The sequence below is a fragment of the Etheostoma cragini genome, chromosome 8 (assembly GCF_013103735.1).
Source record: "Etheostoma cragini isolate CJK2018 chromosome 8, CSU_Ecrag_1.0, whole genome shotgun sequence".
Classification (NCBI taxonomy): domain Eukaryota; kingdom Metazoa; phylum Chordata; class Actinopteri; order Perciformes; family Percidae; genus Etheostoma; species Etheostoma cragini.
In genome coordinates, this window is record NC_048414.1 from 21,950,093 (window position 1) to 21,974,395 (window position 24,303).

At 39.4% G+C, this 24,303-nt stretch overlaps 1 protein-coding gene across 1 annotated transcript; it reads right to left on the minus strand.

Moving 5' to 3' along the window:
- Positions 1 to 608: 608 nt before the first annotated feature.
- calb2a (calbindin 2a) lies at positions 609 to 24,041 on the minus strand. Its single transcript, XM_034878173.1, has 11 exons — positions 23,780 to 24,041; positions 18,660 to 18,736; positions 16,770 to 16,859; positions 16,124 to 16,204; positions 12,102 to 12,158; positions 8,741 to 8,818; positions 6,555 to 6,610; positions 6,409 to 6,448; positions 6,193 to 6,246; positions 3,251 to 3,322; positions 609 to 1,381 (listed from the first exon to the last, which is right to left on the minus strand). The coding sequence occupies exons 1-11, from the start codon at positions 23,871 to 23,873 to the stop codon at positions 1,265 to 1,267; spliced, it is 816 nt and encodes a 271-aa protein (XP_034734064.1). The 5' UTR covers positions 23,874 to 24,041; the 3' UTR covers positions 609 to 1,264.
- Positions 24,042 to 24,303: the final 262 nt, after the last annotated feature.

Consider the following 24,303-nt stretch of genomic DNA (forward strand, 5'->3'; position numbering starts at 1 on the left):
AAATTAAATATGTTTACTGGAACATCAGGTCAGCTTTTGCTTTATGCAGCAGCAGCAAGTCAAAGGGAGCGGAGAAGTGTTTTGTTATGCTGCCTCATTTCATTCAAACAGTGGAGAAAACACCAGCAATGCCTTGTGGCGCAGACTCAGCAAAATCACTCTACTTGTTTCTTCAGTCATTTTCATTATGCAACTGGGAGAAAGACATTATGCTGCAAATGAAGCTGTCTGAGTCAATGCTACAGCAAAGCAGCCATTACTTGTATCATCTTCTCGATTCCAATGCACACTTAGCAAGTTACTCACCACAGACAACCAGCATCAGTATTAGAGTCCAGTTTTAGTGTTTTTCTGCACTATAGATTTGCATTTTACACCATATTTATCTTGTTGTGATTATATCCATTGCTAATCCTTTTAACGCTCTTGCTAGTGTGTTAAAGATGAGGGAACAGTTTAAAGCTAGGAGGACTTGAGAAAATAATCAACAGAAAGTAATCAGGAAATGTATCTGAGAGAATGGTACTGTATTGCATGGCTCTAAATATTCAGACTGTCAGACACAAGGAAGTTCAAGCTGTTCATACAATGTCAAAACTAATTTTATCTTAAGACATTTTATTAATATTTTCAATTGACAGTCTCAGCCAAAAACAATCATTGAAACTGAAAATCATATCATGGCAATGGAACAAGAGGGTTTCAGGACAAACAGAAGCGGGAAAATCAATATCAGTTCCATCACAGATTATAAATTAGATCAATTCAAACAGCTGTCTGCAGTTTTACTGTATATGACTATATATTGTATTTAAAGTTGAAAGAGCAAGAAATGGAGAGGTCAATGAAGCGAGGGACAGGGTTCGGGGGTTATTAACAGCTGAAAAGGGAATTTCTATGGGAAAATTGGGCTTTTGGTCAGGAGTGGCAAGTCAGGCACAGCATGGATGGCAGGGACGTTTATGTTTAAGAGAGTTGAGAAGGTGAGAAGCTTCTGAAGATGTTTTAGTCAGGTCATGGTTAGGGTTGACAGGCCAGATGGCAGAAGAGTTAGGATTGAGGGAGGAAGAGCCGCTGCGTGCTGACAGTGCACTTTTTCGTTCTGATGTTGTAACTTGAGGGGAGTTGGGGGAAATGATAGAGGGGGTGTCTGGCACATGCACCTGGTCTATGTTGCCAGGCAGCCTAATATGGGTGTGGTCTCAGGAGTGCAGGGCGGGGCAGGCAGAGAAAATGAGGATACACAACAAGATAGAAGGAAGAGTCACACAATTGGCTCCCTGCAGAGGACAATTTCCAACTCGCCACGGTAGAGCTTCCCTCCGTCAGACAGGGTCATGATGCTCTGCTTGTAGCCCGTCAGGTTCTTCACGTCCACATCCTGAACAACAGAATGGGGGTTATGATATAGAGTCAGTAAGACTGAAGGGGCCAACTAGTGACAGTAATCAAGCTAAATGGAGCTAAATGTAACCAGTATTGTCCTGGGTGATCAGTTACTGCACAACACTAGCAGTTGACACTGGTAATGGGGCATATTTACCATGCAACCTTTGTAGTGATTTTTTAAACTTTTTAAAATGAGTGCATGATTTAAGACAGAGGTGGACAAAAGAAGGCATTGCATCTTTATCCAGTCCCTATTGATGTGGCAAGCAGATTTAGTGTAGAGCACATAGTTCAGTATTATAAATAGAAAAATATCATTAAAATGTTATTTAATTCTTACATTTGTATTTGTATTGTATTTTCTGATATTAATAATGTTTTATTACAAATTTAATTTAGTATTTGTTAAGGACCACAATAAAAACAAGTGGACTTTATTGTGCTAAAATTGCACTAAAGCCCTCTTTCGGTTTCCTGTTTTACTTTTTAGTTTCTGTTTCTCCTGTGTCATGTCTTGTTTACTTCCTGCCTTGTGTTTCCCTCCTTTGTGATTGTCTGCCACGTCCTGATGTGTTTCAACTGTTTCACCTGCCCTCATGTCACCTGTCTGTCGTTACTATCCTCGTTACCTCGTGTATTTAGTTTCTGTGCTTCCTTTGTCTGCAGTCAGATTATTGTGTTGAGTGTCCTCAATTTTGCTCAGTTCCTTGGGTTGTGATTCCAAAGACTTCAATTTTCGGCTTGTTTTTTAGACTCCTTTTGCCTGCCTGCCTCCTTCAGGAATCCCATTGTTTGTTAGCCATTTAATTTAATAAGTCTTCTATATCTTCCACTACCTCTTTGCCTCTGCATTTTTGGGTCCACTTTTCGCAAATCCTGACAGATTCTTAACTATTTACTTTACAAAGACAATGTTATTCAATGATAGATTGAAAAGCTTCTGGATGGCCTACAAATGCATGGAGGACTTTATTAAAAGGACTAATTTTTCTGCTTCTAAACAACAACAAAGTAGGTCTCTGCAGTATTTTGATCTGGAGATATTAAATATGTCATAAGGTGAGGGGCGCCGGCGAGTGTTAATGTTTAAATAGTATTTGCCAAAGACCACAATGAAAACAAGTGGACTTTATTGTGTCTTGACATTTTTTAGGAGTGTATTACACGCCATTTGAAATTCAAGATGCTGGACTTCAAATTAGTTCTTTGGCAATTAAATATTTATGTTTCTGATTTCAGTCTCTGCTACCAAGCAGCCTCTTGTCCTGTATTATTTTTCTGGCCTTACATCCTGACAACAAGACAGAGGTGATGTCACACCAACCTACAGAAGACACAAATGCCCCTTTAACTCATCCTAAGATTGTTCCCCTTTGTTTGACATCTTTTCAGTCAGGGTTTGCAGCAACATACACATCCAAATCCTCAATGCCTATAATAAAACAGTTAAAACATGGGAATCATTTGGGGGTTTCAATAAAACTGTCGATCAGAGTTTTTGCAGCACTAAGAACTTAGATCAGGGAACATTGCTCATCACATGCAGCTTGTCTAACGTTTACTACTTCTGTTATTGTAAGTCTACTGCACAGGCATAGCTTGTATTAAAGATATGTGTTTAAAATACAGCTTTTTGGGTGTATTTTTTTGGGTGTCCTGAAACATGGTAATATTAAACAGAACGCTCAGTGATTGAACAACTGAGAGGAGCGAAAATGATCAGAGAAATTGTATCAGTTCAAAAAGTCACAAGCCACGTCTAAGCTCACGAAAGTGCATCGTGTTTACAGTACGCCACAGGGCTACAGAATGTGCTTGTATACAAAATGCCTGTGAACCTTCACCAAAGCCCCCATCTCACCTTCTTGGTTGTCTGGTAAAGATCTCGTAGCAGGGCATCCAACTCCTGCTCATCAATGTAGCCGTTCCCATCCTGCAGAAGTTGACAGAAACACACCACAAATTTTCTTTTCTTCTCTAAACATTCATAAAGGAATGGTCTTAAGGACAAGGATCATTGGACTGATCTGTAGACAGAGATCAGACTCCAAAACATAAGTAATGTGCAGCAATTTAAACTACAGCTCGACGTTATGTAGCTGCACCTTGTTTTTCTAGTTTTCATCAAAGATTTCTGCATTCCTTCCTTTACAGTGTGCACCAGCTATACTTAGATTCTGAGCTTTTTGATTTTTAAGCCCTGTTATACTGCTCAACGTCATTCAATATTTTATGGAAGCCATCATGAATGCACCAACCAAATGGCCATTAATGAATGATGATTTAAAAAAAGATTTCCCATTCACAACTATATAAAAGGGGTTAGCTGTAGAGTCAATATGGAGCCACTTTGCTAATTAATGAGTTATGTCTCACAGTAGTGTTTAGAGTTTGGGGCCAATAAATAAATCCAAATTTTTGGCAATGTCCCTTTGGCAAGTGGAACAAAACCATGTTCTGTTCATCTAGGCTCGGTCTCAAGATGACTTCAGAGCTCAGTGGCTTGCCAATCTTATTTCTTACTTTGGGAGATGCTGTTTGATGTCTAAAAAAGCTTGATTGAAGTGTCCTAGATCTTGGTGAATGAAGTGTGAATTCTATTTTATTTTCACTGAAAGGATGAAAGTCTCGCGCTCTGCAGAGTTATGCGAAAGCAGAGCAACATCAGGTATGAACTAGTCTATCTAAGTTGCGTTCCATCTTGCATGCCAGACATTTTAAAGACGTTACACAGTTTGGGACTGTGGCACTGTGAGCCATGTTCACGTTCAGCTGAATGGCCACACTCTGCCCTTGTCACGTTCCCTCAGCACACGTGACAGCAGCTGACTGTGTTTCAGCTGCAGGGGCTGAGCTCATAAAAAAATGATAAAAATAATTACACGCATAAGGGTGGTGCTCCATTCGCAGAGATAGTCTACATGAATGGACCACAGTGGCTCATCTATAATTGAATTCAACCCTGTCCTCGGCAAGTGAGCTTGAGTGGGTGCTTGTCTTTAGTCCAACACTGAGACATGTAGATGCAAGCAACTACCCAGTCACTGCTATAAAGGCCTGCCCTGTTAACTAAGGCCTACACAGTGGCAAGAAGTAGAGAGCTTAAAGGTTCATTATTGACCTTGGTAATACTAGTTTGACAAAAGGTTCTTAGAACATCAACTTCAAATATGTTTGGAGCTTTCAACCATATAACATGGCCTTGTTTAGCAGATATAAGTACGGTGTAGAGCAATGTGGTCCTTGTGGCAGTGATGTTTTGTATAGGTTTTGTAGCCAGGGAACTTTAGTGTTAGAATATTTTACTGTCAAAAGCAGAATATTTAATTGTCTATAATTAAGATTCTTCTCCTTATTATTATTATTAAAATTGTTACTGTTGGTTTTCTACTCTAATAGAGCTAATAATTAATTAGTTAATTACAACCAACTGTCTCCATTCACATGCCAAAAACCAACCTCTACCCTTCAACTTCAATCGCCTCCTTCTAACCGACCCAAGACTGATGTTGTGTCCCAATCTAATAGCAAATATTATTCTACAATATTCATTAAGTAATAATGTTGACAGTGTTCAATGCATGATACAATTTTGTACAAATGGAAATTTTACAAATAAACATGATGTATATTTTTTCAATCAAAAATCAAGCATCCATGCAGGATTTTAGTATAGTCAACTTGGTACCTTGAAATATGCATAATACAACCATCTTTTGAGTCAAAAGATGGTTGTAGTATGCATATTTACCACACACAATAACTGTTTAAGACAGCAAATGTGTCATGAAGTGGCTAAATCACTGGTACAAAAACAGTATTAGAGAGTTGATTTATTTAGATTTACAGGTAATAAATAAAAATAAAATTGAGTTGATTATTTTTATTTTGTTTATTTTATTTATTTTACAGTATGGCTGGCACCTCTGACATCTCTGACACAAACTCAAAAGATATCAAACACAAGTAAGTAACAGATGTGCAGCTCTGGCTCTATGGTCCCTACCCACCAATCCACTGTTTTGTGGAAAACGTGGCCATTAACTGAACCACAGCTGAACAACCCTGATGTGTTTACAAAGGTACAACTGTGCCAAGCCTAACTCATTTGCATTTGCATTTCCCTAGGTAGTTAGGGAGTGCCCTCGCACAAAACAAGGATTTCCATGTATGATTTTAAAGAGAAACTCCAAAACAAACAGTTCTGAGTCATCCAGACAACTTGACTCAAGTCTAAAGTATTTTTTTTAGCTGTGTTGCAATTTGTTCTTGTTTTAGTGTATAAATATACATTCCTCAAGTTCTTCCACAATGTAGCACATTAACTTTTACAGTACAGTCCACAGACACAGACCTACCTGTCCCACCCATAGGTCCCACCTCTTTTTTAAGCTAGCATCTATTACACTAGCCTCAGCTCAATTAACTTTATATCCACTAAAGTAACTTTTTATTTTAATCCAGGACATTGAACAATAACTCCCATACTCCTTTAATAGTTTCCCCATGAATAAGACTCATGGGGGATGAAGTAAATGACATTTGGTAATGGTAATTCTGATTGATTTTCAATGATGAAGAGTTCAAATGTAAACCGTTGAGTATTGTGGTAATTACAAATTTAGCTCAGAATATACAGGTAGTGTTTTTCAGGAGCACCCCGGTTTTCAGTGTGGCAGATGGATAAAACCGTCTGTGCCAAAATGCTAGTGGAAGAGAAATTAAACCAAAAGTGGGGTTGGAGAGCTGTGGGTTTAAACTATATTAGTTTATTATTGCCACCTTGAATAAAATCTCACCTACCTTGTCATAGAATGCAAAAATGGCATTGAACTGCTCAGTGGTCAACTTGACACCCTGTAAAACAAGGTTTGAGATGACATCAGACTACAAATTGCAGAAATCCCAGTAAAACAAAAGTCAACCAATTATATTATAAATATTCAAACATAGTGGCTACATGATATTAAGTACTTCAGTGACATTAATTGTGTGTATTAATGTAGCCTTTCTTTTTACCTGGAATTTGAGTAAGAAATTCTCCTGAACAGGGAGAAGCCTAAGGGAGATTGGCAGACACAACAGTTAGATGGTGAATGAACATCAGCAGGCAATGTGTTTCAGCATTTATATAGTGAACAGAGGCAAGTCAAATTGCACATTACCTTGCCATCTCTGACAGACCCAACTTCCCATCTCCATTCAGATCAAACATCCTGAGCTACAAAGTGGAAGCAGAACAGAGATAGAAAGAGACGGAAAGGAAAGTTTTTTTATAGGTGGATGCTGTCAAGGTAAATGTAGATATAGCGCTTTTCTAGTCTCAACAACTACTTAAAGCGCATTTCCATAGTACAGGAACCATTCACCATTCACCCACATGCGGTATAAGGTGCCACCTGCTCATCAGATATACACTCACACACATTTACTCTCTGATGGCGCAGCATCGGGGGCGCCTCGGGTTTATCTCATGGTTTATATTGACTGAGAAATAGAATGGACAGCCATCAGGTTTCCATCTTTTTTTTTCATAGTTCTAGATGTTTAACAGAGGACCAGTTAAGGGACTGTTCATGAAAAACAGCCTTAATAACTTCTGCTAGTGCAGTTGATGGTGCAGATTTTAGTAAAAACATACAGTATATTATGAATGTTTTACATTTTAACTGCCACATCTCCTACACAAAAATGTCTGTCTTAGCCGTATGCCAAATACAATGACTCTTCATTTTACCTTTGCTGCAGGTTGTAATTTTCACTAGAGGATCCCTATAAGCATAGGACATTGCTAACATAGTGTACTAGAAGGGTTTCACTGCTGGACCTGAATGATATCGGTGCCTATGTATTCATAATTATTTGTTATTATTTAGCATATCGCTATGAAGTTGTTGCCTTCCCTCAATAATAGCCTTTACCGTCTGTGGCTCTAATGTGTCATAAAGGCATGAAGAAATCAATATGAAACAATGACCAAGTGTGTCTATAAGTGTGTTGCAAAAAACTGCTTCAGAAAATCAGGTCACGTCAGCTCTGGGGCTTCCAGGAAGAAGCAGATGTTAGCACATCTGTGCTGTAAACACACAACTTGCAGGAAATGATGCATCAGGACCACTCAGCCGCACAGCACCACTGCCACCGACGCGACCAGCCTCTGAGGGTCTCAGGCCCAACGTACACTAGACATATGCAGTACTTGTCAAAAGACTGATACGACTGTTTCTCTAGGATTGATTGCTGCTTTTGTGATTTTACTGTTTTATTTTAGTTTAGTCATTTAAAGTTATTTTTTTCACTACTTTGAGAGATGCTGGTGCAAAATCAATACTTCATTTGTGTTTTCTCCCCCATTTTATTTACCTCAGTTTATGTTACTGAAAGATTTTTCTGAGCTTAGGGAGGATCTTGTTTACTACACTGTGGTGAACAGTGTCTTCTTGCAGCAGAGAACACCACTTTTAAATCAAAATGTAATATCTGGTTGGTAAAACAAACTCTAAACTGACCATGTCACTTTAAAGGTCCCATGACATGGTGCTCATTGGGTGTTTTTATATAGACCTTAGTGGTCCCCTAATACCATATCTGAAGCCTCTTTCCCAAAATTCAGCCTTTGGAGCCAGTCCCACAATGCGCTTTCCTTAGTATTTGCCATTTCTGAGTCTGTAGCGTTTAAGGTGAAGGGGGGGTAGCCAAGGGGGAGGCTGGGGGTGTGGCTTTGACCTACTGCCACTTTGCTTGTTTGAAAGCCATGATGCCTCTCTCTCATGGGTGATCCAAATTCTCTGGGTGGGCAAAGCAGAGAAAGGAAAATTAACCTTGCCCCTTATGACCTCATAAGAAGCAGGATTCCAGATTGGCCCATCTGAGCTTTCATTTTCTTAAAGGGAGAGCAGGATACCCAGGGCTTGGTTTATGCCTACCACCATTTCTAGCCACTGGGAGAACATAGGCAGGCTGGGGGAAAGCATATTAATGTTAAAAAACCTCATAAAGTGACATTTTTTATGCCATGGGACCTTTAAGAAATCTGTTTTTTTGTAAATTTTGTAAATTTTGTAATTAATTGAAAATCTTATGTTAGCGATACTGATTATAAACTTCAGCCCAACAGATAAGAGCTGAATATATGACGACACACACACAATAATATAATAATATAACATAGCACAGACTGAAACATTGTCTTAGAGTGACCTGTTTGCCAGTTATTATCATCAAACCCTGAGCTGTGTGTGTGTGTGTGTGTGTGTGTGTGTGTGTGTGTGTGTGTGCATGTATGCGTGTGAGTATGCGTGTGTGTGTGTATGTGTGTGTGTGTGTGTGTGAGAGTGTGTGTGTGTCTTACTATGGTCTGTGTGTACTCCAGAAGCTTCTGGTCATCGTAGTGTCTGTTAGCCTTCTCCAGCAGGTCTGACAGAAAGCCCTGAGGACAGACACGTGTGGATAAAAAAAACAATTAGGAAGAACATGCATGTACAGTGTCCTCGGTTTTCACCATTGAAAACAGCAATGCAAAAGCTTTATTTAATCTACTTTCTTGCAAACCTAAAACTTGATAGAGGAAGGTAGATAAAGGAAAGATAAAAGAAACAAGGACAGTAGAAGGGTAGGAAGGATATGTAGATGAGAAAATTGCAAAAGAAAGATAGAGACAGAGAGAAATGAAATCGGTCGTATTTTATGAATTGGTCTTGTGTTTTGTATGTGAATCCCTAACCTGCAAAGGTACAGTCAGGGGCGGAGCGAGGGGGCGGCTGCTGGGGCTCCAGCCCCCAATGTTTTCTCAAAGCACCAAATCTGGGGTTTTAAAATAACTTCAACTTTGTGTCATTTCCCCTCAGTCTCTCTGACTGGACCGGCAAATCAATCGACCAAAAGTTTTATTACTGGTAATATTGCCATTCATACTGTGAACTCTATTAAAAATAGGTTTCAAGAGCCGTAAAGCTGTTTACGCTCCAATTCCTGCCCTACCTATGTAACTTTAAAGAGGAACATCAGACAATTTGTGCCTCTTGTTAGGTGGCAGAAGTGAAAAGAAGTCATCCTCAACATTTGTTGTGTTGATATTTCAGAATGATGAAGACAGTTGGAGGGTATTTAGATACAAAACAGAATGTTGACTGTTCCTTGGCTGACGATAATGTACAGATGTTTAGGCATTCTAACGTCAAATGGCATGAGAAATTGGGCATTTAGCTGCCAGTAAATGGAGTTGTGAAAGGTTGCAAACGTGTGGCTCTGCTTCTGGATACAGTAAATGTAGTGCATTCATTATTTCAATATATTCTAACATCACACGTTCATCACTTCAGTCAATAAACTCAGACATTTTCCCTGTATGCTAGCAGTCATGAGGTAGGCACGGCCGTAGCCCACTATGAGGTCAAAGAGGTCCGGACCTCAGTAATTATTTCTATTTTAAGACACAGTGTATTTCTGCATCTGAATGACCTGAAACAGTTTTCTTTAATGTACACTCTATGTTTGAAACTGACAGCTTTCTGTGCGGGGCCACAGGATGTGTTGGCCTACCTGAGCAGCGCCGGAGTGCCCCACACCTCTTGCTTTTCATTTCGGCGCCCGTGTTAACAGGTTAGAGTAGGTGAGCGCCCCGTGAGGCGCACATTTTTCAGCACAATTAGACAGTGAAAATGATCTGATATTAACATCATACCAGCTACATTCATAACTGACACATTTTACCATAGATAAAAAGTATATAGCCTATCCGTAGAATATATCAGACATGAAACTATAAATATATATTTATATTTTATACTTGAGCACAAACTTCTTAACCTTTTTCTATCACAAACAAATACATTTGAAAGCATATAATATTGTAATTTGTAAATGTGGAGCTAAGTGTAGAGTCTTGTTATACTACTGCGTAGGTTAATCATAAGCATAGCCTACTGCATCATACGTTTAAAAAAAAAAGTAACTGTCAAATCAATGTATTGGATTATAAAGTACAATATTTCCTCCTGACATGTAGTGGAGTAGATGAATGTCGTAGCACAAATGGAACTACTAAAGTAAAGTTCAAGTACTACAGAACTGTACTTTCTGTACTAACTGCACAGTAGCTACTTGAGTAAATGTACTTAGTTACTTTCCACTACTGGCTGTGACTAATTGTGCAGCTTTTATATAAAGTATTTTTTGCCAAAAAATCGATAGATGGATAGAATTTGTGTGTGGTGTATTGCTGAGGCTGTGTTTGTAGGTTACATTTTGGTATGAATAATGCTCATACAATGCAGTAAATAAACTCCATTAAAAGAAAGAATTGTGGACCTCAGTCATTTCTGAACCCTGGCTGAGGCCTGTGAGGGGAGACATATGTCTGCTTCCTGGGATCTCATCTGCATTTTCCCAAAGCTTTCCAAAGGCCACACCTGAGTAACTCATCTGCACCTGGTCAGCTGGAAGAAATGACATCCCATGACAACCTAAGCAGTCTAATTTGTATGTGAAGCTCAATCAGTGACCCAAGTAATAATGAACTCCCCAGTGTAGAGCACTTTCCTTTATATGATTTGACACAACATTTCCTAGAGGTGTTGAAGTGTATAACATTTGTGCAATCATAAAAGCTTTTTCATCTGAGTCCTCACCGGAAATAAACACGTGTGGTGGTCATTGGGGGATTTCCTGTGGATCGGATACTTCTTTTTTTTAAAGCTGCTGCCTTGCTTTACTGACCCATGTGCTGATGTATGTATCAAACATGTATCAAAAAAGGTGAATTGCAATGAAACTTAGTGACAAACCTATTGAAATGTTGATTATCTGTGGTTAGCTAATATGTCACTTGTTGGCCCTGACAGTGCAAATACTTCATCTTAATCCATGTTCAGCACATCAGTGTTTTTTTAATGATGTTTCAAGAGCCTTTAAAGAATAGTTTGAGTTTTCTGGAAATATGCGTATTGGCTGTTTTGCTCAAAGTTAGTTGAGCAGATTTATGAGTAGTATCAATCTTCTCATCTAACTCGGCGAGAAAGCGAATAGGCATATTTCCTGCCTACTCGTTATTTTCCATAATTATTACTTTCAACAAGCAGATTCAAAGTCAGTTTGATATTAGGGTAGTTACCCTAATAATAGGGTAGTTACCCCATAACACAAAAAATATGTACGGGATTATTTTTCTGTCATTCTTTCCTTTCTTTTTAATGGTGCACAACAACATAGAGGAGGTGATAAACCAAAAACAATATCCATATAGGATTAGACATTTTTTTCCAAAATGATCAAAAAAGGGTATGGGAAATACATCCAGGAAAACAAAAACAGAATAACATGACTACTACAGTGGTATACATACATGCAAATCTGTGAATAAAATGTAAATATTTTGAAAAAAGACGGGATGTATGGGATAAGTAGCTATTTAAGTGGCTGCTACAGCTACTACTGTCTGATAATCACAGTTAAGGGTGGGTGCTTTGCTAGAGAGCATTTGAATGTGTATTTGAATGTGTGTGGGGGGAAAAAGAAAGAAAAAAGACATAAAAATAAAAATAAGTATGACAAATTAAGCAGTTTAATAAATAACAGGTATTTGTAAACGTATTGATTGGTTATGCTAGCCTTTGGGATGCAGTAGATATACGATCAGAAATATTACATAAAAGCCATGACCATGAATGAGTTACAATATGTTTTATCGTTGAGAATCGTATATCGCAACATACCTTCAATTCGTTTGCTTCAATGTAACCACTGCGATCTGTGTCATATCGCCGCCATGCCTACAAGAAATATATATAAAAAAAACAAAAGATATATTGCATTGAAAGCAGTTTTTCAGCACTGACGCACAAAGCACAAAGACGCTTTTCTCTCACATTCCTCCCCCAACATAAATCCTCTCTGATCGAACCCTCGGCTTGCTCCTTAACTGCGCCAAGAGTTTGATTTTTCTGGTGGATAGAGCAGAAATCGTTCCAGAGGGGACAGCCACAAAAGCCTGGATCATCCCCGTAATCACACAGTATTCAATACAATCCCAATCGCCCCCATACAAAGCAGAGGGCAACCAGAGACAGAGAGAAATGAGGGAGGGCGAGAAAGTCATTTTAATGAATGTTTTAATCTAGCAGCTGTCCCTGTCCGAAGGAAGGGCTCCTTATCAAAGATGGATGGCCTTCCCCCTTCTCCTTCTCCTCTTTTTCCCCCTCCGCTCCTCCTCTGGGCACTGCAAAGAGCTACAGTGGTGTTATTCATTATATATGACTCTGAAAATAGAAGGTTCAGCTTCCTCATTCTAACCCTTTAAAAAGACAGTGCCCTTCAACAAAGACTGATTAGTCCTCCTTTCTTGTTTTATGTTCTCAAACTCTTTCTTTTACATCCTTCTCTCTTTTCTGCTTTCTCTTGTTTGCCATTTGCATCCTTTTCTCTTCACACCTTCTCTTTAATTCATCCTCCTCTTGTCATTTCATTATTACTTTTCAAACATGACACCGGAGACAAGGACATCCTCTTCCCCACATGTAATTGGTTTCTAATTGTCTCCATTCTTTCATTGCAGCCGATCTAACATGAAATCTGCCATTTTCTTATCTTTTAAATGTGTTTTGTGGAATAAAGGATTTCCTTTTTAGGAGCGCCTTCCTTGCTCTGCTGAAGGCGTTTTGTTATTCCTATAGTCCTTAATTATTCACAAGTCAGTGCAGCCCTATGTTTGGTAATACTGTACTTTGAACGTTTCATATATACAGTAAATGGTTTCTTAAACACAACTTGACTGTTATTCAGAAACAAAACAGACTTCTTATTTTCTGAGCTTTTGCTATCAACTAGTCACATGTGATTGACTTATGTGCATCTAATGTTTGATTGCTCGTTAGCTAAATTGATTTAGCTCAGCTAACTGTCACTGTTTTGCAGTATTGGGGTAACGTGTTACAATGTAACACATTACTGCTGATAACCCTGTAATCAGGACAGTGGACTCGGCATCTTTCCAAAACATACTGGGCATGTAGTGCAGTGGCTTGGCATGATGACCAAAACGCTTGTCTTTTACAGCAAACATTTTATTGGTCAATATGCTGCAGTTTTCCAAACAAGAAAGTGAACAGATGGGGAGCTTATTCCCTGGAGTCCTTTTTTTTTTTTTTTAGGGTGGCACCTACATCTTTGTTGCAGCTGTCATTGTGGTCCTGCTTTGAGCCCTGAAGTGCCCTGAAGTGCCCTGAAGTGCCATGCTACGCACTGCTACGTCCTGCTATGCCCTGCTATGCCCTGCTACGCACTGCTACGTCCAGCTACGCACTGCTACGCTCTGCTACGTCCTGCTATGCCCTGCTATGCGCTGCTACGCACTGCTACGTCCAGCTACGCACTGCTACGCTCTGCTACGTCCTGCTATGCCCTGCTATGCGCTGCTATGCACTGCTACGTCCAGCTACGCTCTGCTATTCCCTGAAGTGCCGTGCTATGCCCTGCTACACCCTGCTACGTCCTGCAGTGTCCTGTTACAACCAGTGAAGTCCTGCAGCGCCTCGTTACGACATTAACTACTACAACTGGTATTTCTAGTCATAGTTAAATTATCTTTGTTGTGACTATTATTGCCACTGTTAATCACAGCCTTAACCGGCACCGTCAGACACCGCCTACCAAGAGCCTGGGAATGTCTGAGGTTTCTCCCTAAAAGGAAGTTTTCTCACCAATCAAGGTTTCTGCCTAAAAGGGAGTTTTTCTTTGCCACTGTCACATTAAATGCTTGCTCAGGGGAATTACTGGAATTGTTTGGTTTGCTTTGTAAATTGTATGTCTAGACCTACTCAGTGTGTCTTGAGATAACTCTTGTTATGATTTGAAACTATGAAATAAAATTGAATTGAATTGAATTGAACAAACCTAAAGCTTTAGTGCGTAATATTAATGAACGTCCATTACATTCAAGCCACTGAATGGAGGAGGGGTGGGGGGCGGGGCGCGATAAGGGAAGGCTTGTATCATGTGGACGCGTCGACAATTTTTTGTTCATAACTTAGAATTTGACATGGGGGTGATTGCGACAGAAACTACACACTATAGCTTTAAGCATGATGGACATTTTTTGCATCTACCGTCTCGTAGTTATCTCCTGACACAAACTAGTGTGAGTACAAAACAAATTCCTTGTAGGCTAATTCAAAATAAAAGCACTTCCTATGACGATTTGCAGTAAAACTGAATTAAAGTTACACTAATATGGTTGTGTACATTTTTCACATATTAGCCGTAAATCAAGTACTGTAAATAATGTAAAAAGGGTCAACCACGCTATAATTTAACATTTCCTTTAGACTGTTTTAAACTTAACAACTTGAATTGCTTATTCAAGTGCTTCAGACAAACGTGTCACAACAGGCCAAAATACTGGTTATGAAAACGACCGCCAGTACTGAAGCCTTGTTTGTGACAAATTTTAGGCTGATGTTCATAACTTTGTTGTCAGCTTTCTGGTGTTAAAGAGCATAAAAGAGAGATCTTGTTCTTGTCCACATTATAAAACAGGATTTGTGTTGATCTGGGCAGATGAGGTTTAACTTTATATTTGGCAAGTAAGTTATGGTGCATCTCAGGTAATAATGAGTTTGTTATGAGTAACCAAAATTAATGCAAGTATGTATGACAGGACGTTCACTCAGGACACTTGTCATGTTAAAAAGTGACTTTTCTAAAATGACATAGGCTACGTAATTTAATTTTCTAAAGTAATTTCTTAACTAATGCCATGGACGAATGTTTTTTTTATCCCAATCAAAGATCTTTTACTAACCCTTTTTATTTTTGTTTTTGTAGCTTAAACAAAGTTTTATGAAGAGCTGTCAATGGCGCTGGTCGTCGCAACACGCATGGCAACACGTAGCAATATGTGAGAGTATTTGTTTTAAAACTGTGGCTTCATCCGGTTTTAGACTACATGTTAATTTCACCAGCTTCTAACCATGGTTCTTAACCGGTCCTGTCTGTCTTTGTTATCATTTCACCAACCATTATTGGACTGATCCCAATTGTTAATAATATCCTGTAAATTCAAATTTAAGTAATGTTAGCGGCCTTTTGTGGTTATGTTTATTTATTTATTTTTTTGTCGTTTATAAAATTTGTATTATAAAATTATAAAATGTATAAAATACCCCTCCTTAATCCTTCTCTTAAAAAAGGTAACTGCATTCAGAATACCACCAATTTAAACTGTAACAGTTCTCATATTTTCTACATTAAATACGTAATTCTATTAGCTGTACTCCGTTACTCCGCCAATTCAGCCAATTCTACAGTTTTTTAGCTGCTATACTATATTTCTATTGTGTTTCTGATGGACCACCAGGTGTGGTCGTTTGATTTGTAATTCAACTGCTATATCTTAACAGCAGAAATAGGCAACCATGTGTAATGGAGGCAGAGGGTGTGCGGTTTTCATTCCAAACCACTCCCGGTTATTTCACTAATTAGTGCAACTTTGACCATACACAGGGAATTACTTCATGCAATCAGCTGGTAGGCAGGAATGACAATATGCAGGCTTTTTCTCCTTCATGGATGATTGACTCTGGTCTATATTTTATGGTTGGTTGCAGTGTGTCCAGGCTAATGACATTTCTTAGTGAAAAACAAGAATGCAAAGAACGGATCAAATGACCATCAGTGCGGCAAGGGAGTACAGCAGCTCTGCATTAAATAAATATACCGGCCCATCTTAACAAACGCTTACCGCCATAAACTCAGCACTGGAGCTGACAAACTCTCTGAAGCAGAGCAGGAAGTTCTCTTCAGTTGGGAGAATCTGGGCCAGCTAGAGAGAGGAATGACAGGAAAAAGGGAGTGGTGAGAACACAAGATGGCGGCTTTGATATGTTGGGAGAGAAGAAGAATAGAAGACTGGGGAGCTTTTTGTCTGCAAAGCTTCAAATGAGCAACTTGTACATAAATAATAGAGAGCTGCCACCTTAGAAGCCAGGCTATGCCTGAATTAGATTTGTATTTATTTATTTCACAAACAAACCTTTTCACTTCTTCTCTTATGTTGCTTGCAGTTTTTAGTTCAGACAAAACCTTTCCACTTGATTTTTACTCTGAATCCCTCTCTAACAACTTATTGGTATTGCAGAAGGCCTCAATCTCGCATCTCTTTCCAATCATGCTCCAAAAATGGTAAAATCGAGGGATAGCAATATCGAAAACTGATGCTCCACTCAGACTATCAAAAAGACTGAATTGATGTAATCAACTGGAGTAGTATGAGTGGTGTCAATCTTCTCATCCAATACTTGGCGAGAAAGCTAATGAGCATATTTCCCAACATGTCCATCTACTTCCTTTTATAAAAACATAATACAAGAAGCGCCTCGAGGCCTTACCTCTGACATCTCAATTCGTCCATCTTTGTTCTTGTCAAACTTCTGCATGAACTCCTTCATCTTTTCTCGGAATATGGGGTTTGAAGGGTCCTAGAAAACATACACATTACAAAACCCATTACAATAAGGCCAACAACATTTGAGTAGTTACCAGGGAACAAATAAGGAACAAATGAGAAACTAACTGTTAGTAAACCATGACTCCTAACTAATTTTATGCAGCAGGTATTGATTACTTAATTGAGAAATGAGTAAGAGTGAATCAGAATTGACTTTATAATTAAAGATTCGTAATAAGTAATTCCCTAATCTACCATAACTATAACTATAAATCTAGGATCCTGTGTGTGTGTGTGTGTGTGTGAGTGTGTTTCAAATATCTTGAGACAATTTACTTTACACTTGGCTTCCCGGGTACCCAATGAGCTTGACATTTGGAATTTTGAGCAGTTTGGACAGCGTTGGATATCAACAAAATCTAAATGAAACTAAACAACCACAAAATAAAGGTTATGAAGAAGAAGAAAAAATGTTGGCATAACGCTGGCTTCGGTCCTTCTGCATGGTTAGCCTTTTTAATAAAAACCAAGCTTAAATTCACACAGATTATTTTGCAAAAAGGAAACTCCATAAAAGGGCATTTTTTGCAGACACGAGATATCAACCAAAAGCCAGACACTATGTCATATTAAAATGCCGTGCTGTAAATTCAGCATTTCTAAGCCGAGAAGATAATAACCCAGATAACCCAGAAGAAAATGGAGTCATGTGCGTCAGTTTGATTTGAAATGTGCTGGGAACAATATCACATTCCTTTTTTTTTTCTCTCCTTCGTGCAAGTCAAGTCAAGTCAAGATTTTGTGGATTTCTTGGCATCTGCGTTTTTTAACTAAATTGAGCTCAAGGTGTTCAAAAAAAGCGGTGGGTCCAAAATGACTCATGACGAAATCTGATAAGTAGGCCTACGCGTACCCACTGTCTCCACCGTCCCCACCAAAATCAACGCATAAGTTTGGAGCTCGCTGAGCAAAGAGAGCTCTCCTCCTGCGTCTCTCTCAGGCTAGACTTGTAAAAGTGTGCTTATAACTAAATAACACTAATAGGAGTGTCAAAATTAACGCCATAATAACAAGTAAACTAGGGGGTCCAAACGTCCCCTTTTCCCCGGACCCGTCCACTTTTTACGTGGGGGGGGGGGTTTATAAATTCACGAAGATGTCCCATTTTGCTGTTTTCATGGGACCATTAAGCATGTACTTAAATTGACTGGCGCTTTGCGCACAATACTACGGTACTTTGTTGTGTGACGTAATTCCCGAGAGGCTGCATGCGGGCGGCTCTGCGACGCACACAGACAGGGAGCAGATCAGACCGCGGAGCAGCATTGCACAGAAACTGCAAAGTGTAAGTGCAGCTTCGCAGTTGATCTGCATAAAAAAACTTTCCATGTACCGTCCAGTTCGAGACTAGTGGGAGGCTGAGTGTACTCATTTGTTCCTTGGTAGCTACTCAAATCTTGTTCTCAATTTAACATGTGTGGTCATACAGGTGTCACAGTTTTGACTTTAAATCGAAAATTGATCAAAATGAGCTTTTGATTTCGACTACCTTAATTAAAAGCAGGATTTGGACTTCATGGTGTGTAAACCAAATGGTGCTTTAAATTACACTTTGTTAATTTTGAAAAACTCAAACAGCTGTTGTAAAGTATCCTTATGCCATGTAGCTCTTATTGTGATGTTGTTGTCGCTGCTGAAAATAAATGATAAAATCATATTGAATCGTGAACTTAAATTTGAAAGTCAAATTGAATCGTGGATTTGAAGAATCGTGACAGCCCTTTGTGTTCAGTTTGTGTATCTGTGTCTAATCATCAGTCCTTGAACTCACCACCCCTGCTCCTCTCCGGGCCTTCTCCAGCTCCCTGAAGAAGTTCTCCAGCTCCTTCCCTTCAATGTAGCCATTACCTGGGAGACAGACAGACAGACCATAAACCTATGTCATCGGAACATAACACAAATGGCTTATTTTAGTATTACTTTTTTGTGATCAAATATTTATTTTTATTTTTATTTTGAGAAAAAATAATAACGTAAACATAAAATTCACGAACAGTTACAAACAACACACTGGGACATAGGAACGCATCCCAGGGCCACAAAATCAGCGAGAGGAAAAACGGGAGGGAGGGAGGGACGGACGGAGACAAAACAACACATGCTGATACAGACGGACACAAGACTAGGGACCAATCACACACGCAAACAACGCTTTAGACAGCTGAAAGGCTGACAGGTCATTCATAATCAAAATATTGACAGTAACAGGCACAGTGACTTTAATCAAGGTGGAAATTTTGGATGCAATTATTTTAGTATTCCTGATATGCAAAAAAACACCAGCGCATGTTGTGACAGTGTTGTGGTGTCAAAAAGATCCCGGCATGGCTCAGTTTTGCCCCGGTATTGATTCAAACTTGAGCTTTTTAGCCGTAACTCCCCTCTGGCTCAACAGAGAAGACTATTGTTAGATAGGAGGCAAACTAATCACTTCTCAAAGACCGTGTACACAGGGTTGTGTGCAAGGAGAAGCTCTGTACTGCATGGCAAATAGCTTTTCTAGGATATTGAAGGTGATGATCCACAGGATTATTACACAGAAATCAATTCTGCCTTCAGCAGGGAGCTTGGCAAATGGGACAAATCAATATGGATAAAAGTGTACTGTGGTAATGTTAAGCCTAAATTAGTTTTTTTAAGATCATCTATTTGTGAAAGTGATGATACTTTGTTGTGGGGAACTAAATTGAAGTTTTTCAATGTCTTAACCTTGTTTTACTAAACGTCTGTCAACTATTTTGACAGAGTGAGTGTAACTTTTGTCAAATGATGCTCGTCCTAAGATGATGCCCCTTTCACCAGCGTGTGTGTTCCTATTGCTTTTTCTTTTGAGGATGGAGGTCTGGTAGTGTAGTTTTTGTAGCTTTCTTGTCTTTGTTATTCTGGACACTATTTTGAGAGATTAAGTGCTGGTTCTGGATGCGACGGCCCTTGTTGGGTTGGCCCAGGCTTCTTTGCTTCTTTTGTTCTTTTGGCCAGACCTCCACTCTCCCGTAGTTTTGGTTAAATCTTTGGCAGGTAATTATTGTGAACACAATTAATTTACTTTAACTAATCCTCGGATATACTGAATGTTTTACTGAACGCCTGTCAATCATTTTGACAGACTGAGTGACACTTTTGTCAAAGGGTGCTTGTCCTAAAATGATGTCCATTGCGTTATTTTTGGATTCTGTTGTGACAAATAACTAACCCTGACCCTTATTTCACTTACTCCTGGTGCTCTATTGCCCTGACAGTACCTATTCAGAGGATAAATGAATATGCCCACTTCACCCAGGTATTCTGTGAACCAATGCCAGTATTCTATCAACAAGAATGCTGAATGGCTGGACAGATGGCTCCAAACGATGTGACTAGCTGCTTCTATAAAACCCTGGAAGGCAGAGCTGCCTCATTAAACACTAAAAAAGATTATTATGCCATCCACTTCCTCTCCTCTCCTTCTAACATGCTGTTTTTTTCTGTCATCTGCTATCTCACTCCCTCTCCCTATCCAAACAACATCTTAGCATCTTTGTCCTATGCATGGACATTCATGTGTGTGTAAGTGTGTGTGTGTGTGTGTGTAAGTGTGTGTGTTCTCTGGTTTTCTCTTCACAGGCAGACTGTCACCAGGCTTCCTTGTTATCATACACAATATGAAAAATGATTACACTATGAAAAGTCTTCTGTCGGATAAAGACACATTTTCATTATTGTTTTTCCTGTTTATTAGATCTCCTTTTAGTTTTCACCATCACTTTAACTGCTTGCCATTTCTTGCATTATCATGCAGTACTATGGATGTGTGTGCGTGCATGCGTGCATGCGTGTGTGTGTGCGTGGATGCATGTGTTCCTTAGTTATATTATCAAAACTCAGGAATACAAGCTCTGCTGTTTCAATAAGTGGGACAGTAAAATGCCTAGCTGCTATGAGCATCCCTCCTGTGGGTCTTATTGACATTTAGCACTCTGGAGAGAAATGGCCCACTTGATAATTAAACAGAGTAAGATGTGATTAACTGCAAAGCAAATAACATGAAAATAAAAGGAATTAGGAATAGATTATGTTGGAGCGCTGTCATACTTTCAATTAGTGCGGCAATAGAACCACACACCCCATTATGTTTATGCATGAAGGAGCAACTGTTTGTACTTTGCTTTTTCAGATGTATGATAAATAGTTTCTGTTACAATCAGCATCTAAGCCACAACAATATGCTTAGGGTACAATATGGTTATTCTATGAAATGTTACATGTGCTGTGGCCAAATTACAACGTGTCCATGTTGCAGCAAACTGTCCGAAATGTATTAAATGAGCCGGCTCTCCCTAGTTACATTGAATGTCAATGAAGCCATACTAGTGGGGAATATATATATATATATATATGTCAAACAACTAGTTGTAAATGTTGTAATGAGAATGCTCCAGCCAACCCGCTTTCATATACTTTAGTCTCCCTGTAAAAGCACTTAAAACATGCACCAACCAGCAAGATAAAAGGTTTCCAAAACCACTTTTGGCCCAAATACACACTCTTTTGGATACTGCGTCATTATAGTCCCAGGAGATGCTGGCAATGACGCTTCACTCCTCTGGTTCTGATTCTAAAATTCACTCGCAACACAGAAAAACTCCTAAAGTGGGCAGCTGTGCCAACTAAGTGCATATTTAAAGCTTATATAAAGTGAATTTGCCTTTCAAAGGCTGCCCTGCCTATTCAAATTGTTTGTGATCACAGGGTCATTCAGGAAGTGGATTTTGCTTAATATTCCAAATTTCCATATCCAGGTTAATACCACAAAAATTGACAGCAAATGCTCTATAATTAGCAATAGAAAGACTGCAGTTGTTTCCATTTTCTGCTTTGAAGTGATTGAATTGAGAAAGACCTGACAGAAACAGCAGAGAAAGATGAGAGGGACACAGAGCGCAGGAGCTGCAAGAGACGCAATCCAGATGAGATGTGATCCTGGGCCAACAGGGGAATATGTGGTTTCATCATCTCTAGATGCATTGTCTCCTGTATATTTTTAACTGCAACTCAAGAGATGTTTACTCAATCTGAGCAAACAAATTAGCTTTCCTTTTCTTTCTGCCGAGCCAGAAGACACTCCCAGTAATGAGAGCAGGTTTCAAACCCTGTAGCCAAATCTGTTGATGCACCCTGGTAGTATTTGATTTGCAAAGTGGCTCATTGCAAAGCACAATATGAAAAGTATCTCAGCATTAGGACTTAAACACCTGGTTGCGCAGGACAGATGTCCTCATACTCTAAGCAGGCCAAAAGAGTAAAAACAATAACAGTTATGACAACTTTGTCTGCACATGGCTCATATCCCAAGTCTGCCCTGATTTCCCTGTGGAATTATTTCAGCATGAGTGCAGGCAACAAAACACATTACATCAACGATTGACTTCCCAGGAGTATGTGTGTAAAACAACACACTCACCTTGTTTGCAGTTGCTTTTTTAAATTTATTTTTACATCTCAACAAAGACTGACTGAACGAGCGAGACTGAAGACCTTCTATTTAATAATGACCAGTCGGCGCCAGGACTGGTCACTTATATGTCCTAGTCTGATTCTTGAGGTTTTAAAGAGAAAAAAAAGTCTCCCTTTTTTAGATTTGACTACTGTGGACTTTATCAGTTGACAAAGTGTCCTTAATCCACATAAAAGGATTTCCATAATTAGACCCTATAAGAGGCTTGCATCTCTATGGAAGCTACAGCAGTGACATGCCTGATGAATTTGTTGAAGGAATAAAAGAAGAAGAAGGAAACTTGTCTCATGTCATACTGTCATGCACACAGAGATATTTGCAGAGGGAGAGAGACAGACTGAGCTGACAAATCTGTACGGGGACAAACAGCACGGATGCAAGAAGAAAAGACAGCGACCATGATTACGAACAGAATGTGTGCAAGGAGGAGGAGGAGGAGGAGGAGGAGGAGGAGGGGGGTCGCTGAATAAATTAGTACATGGAACGATTTCATGTTGACAGATCATCAAAATCACAGTCCATTTTTATACCCGGGGTACTTCCACTGCGTAACACACCTGAGACACTGCTCATGACTGGAAACAATATCAATACCAAGAGCGCTTCAGGCAGAGCCAGTTACTCCTCCAACGGTCAATGATTAAGTTTAAGACCCTGGAATTAAATGATGCATTGATTGCTCGATAACTGCGTGTTTAAATCAAATGATTCATTGTTGGAAAATAACACTGAATTGACAGAGAAATAACCGCTGCATCAACTCAAAGTTATTCACCGTTTATGGCTCATTGAATATGTGTTATATAGCCTAGTCATTAAGTAATTGTATGAACTATTTTAGAATGCTTTTAATGAGAAATAATGTATCTGCCGAGATGCATTTCAATCGAAAATTTAATTAAATTAACTCATATCACGTGGTGTCGGCAGAGGTTTATCACGGCAGAAATGAATTAGAAAAACATCGAACTTTTATAAGGGTTGTATTGACCTGTTATCCAAAATATCAGCTCCGATATCAGCTCCTTAAAATTATAAAGCATGAACATGTTCTTTTTGTCTATCTATTACACGATGAAAAATAATTGTATCACTTGCCTAATTAAAGATAACATAGTTCCTATAATAGGCTAGTCCTAAAATATCACAGCAACATTGACATTACAGAACCCAATTTATATTGTGTATTTTTCCATTTAATATTCTTTATACTTTTATTAAATGCTTTAACATCCCAAAAGGACACACTTTGGCTGTGGTGTTGTCTGTTATTCTAAGCTTTATAACGGTTTTACTCTATTGGAGGATACATTTCATGCATTCACTGTATAATGAGGTCATCTTACGTGAAAGTTTGAGTTTGGACTATCTTTTAGGAAGGTGAAAAGGTGTCCTACCGTCAGCGTCAAAATGTTTCCAGATGTCAAGGAACTGGGACGCGGTGACCTCGGCCAGGTGCAGGTGAGGAGGCTGCTGTGCTTTGTTTGCCATGATACTTTCGACGGATGCTGCTGCAGATCAGACGCCAGAAAAATCCGCTACCAACTTTTCTGTGTCTCTTGTTCAAACACAGCCCACACAGTGGCCCCGGCGCGCCGCCCGCCGCTTTTTAACGCCTGCGCAGGAGCGGCAGCGCCATGGCACTGCCGCTGGGGGCGCACCGCCGCAGACCACATGCGTCTGAGCCAGCCTCTCTCTCTCTCTCTCTTTCTCTCTGTCTCTCTCTGTCTCTCTCTCTCTCTGTCTCTCTCTTTCTCTGTGTGTGTGTGTGTGTGTGTGTGTGTGTCCTAAAGCTTGATCTGGTGTTGTGAAAGTACTGCAGTGGACAGACTGATGTGTGTGTAGCCTATGAGAGAGGCAAATATGGGAGAGATGCACATAGTATTGCATCATCATGCTTTACAGTAGGTGTGTGTGTGTG

Excerpts from the sequence above, each read along its gene's own strand:
- calb2a (XM_034878173.1), bottom strand. The coding sequence starts at position 23,873 with ATGGCAAACAAAGCACAGCAGCCTCCTCACCTGCACCTGGCCGAGGTC. Across the intron at positions 18,737-23,779 it reads GAAACATTTTGACGCTGACG|GTAATGGCTACATTGAAGGG; the intron begins GTAGGACACCTT and ends TCTGTCTCCCAG. Across the intron at positions 6,611-8,740 it reads TGGAGTACACACAGACCATA|CTCAGGATGTTTGATCTGAA; the intron begins GTAAGACACACA and ends TCCACTTTGTAG.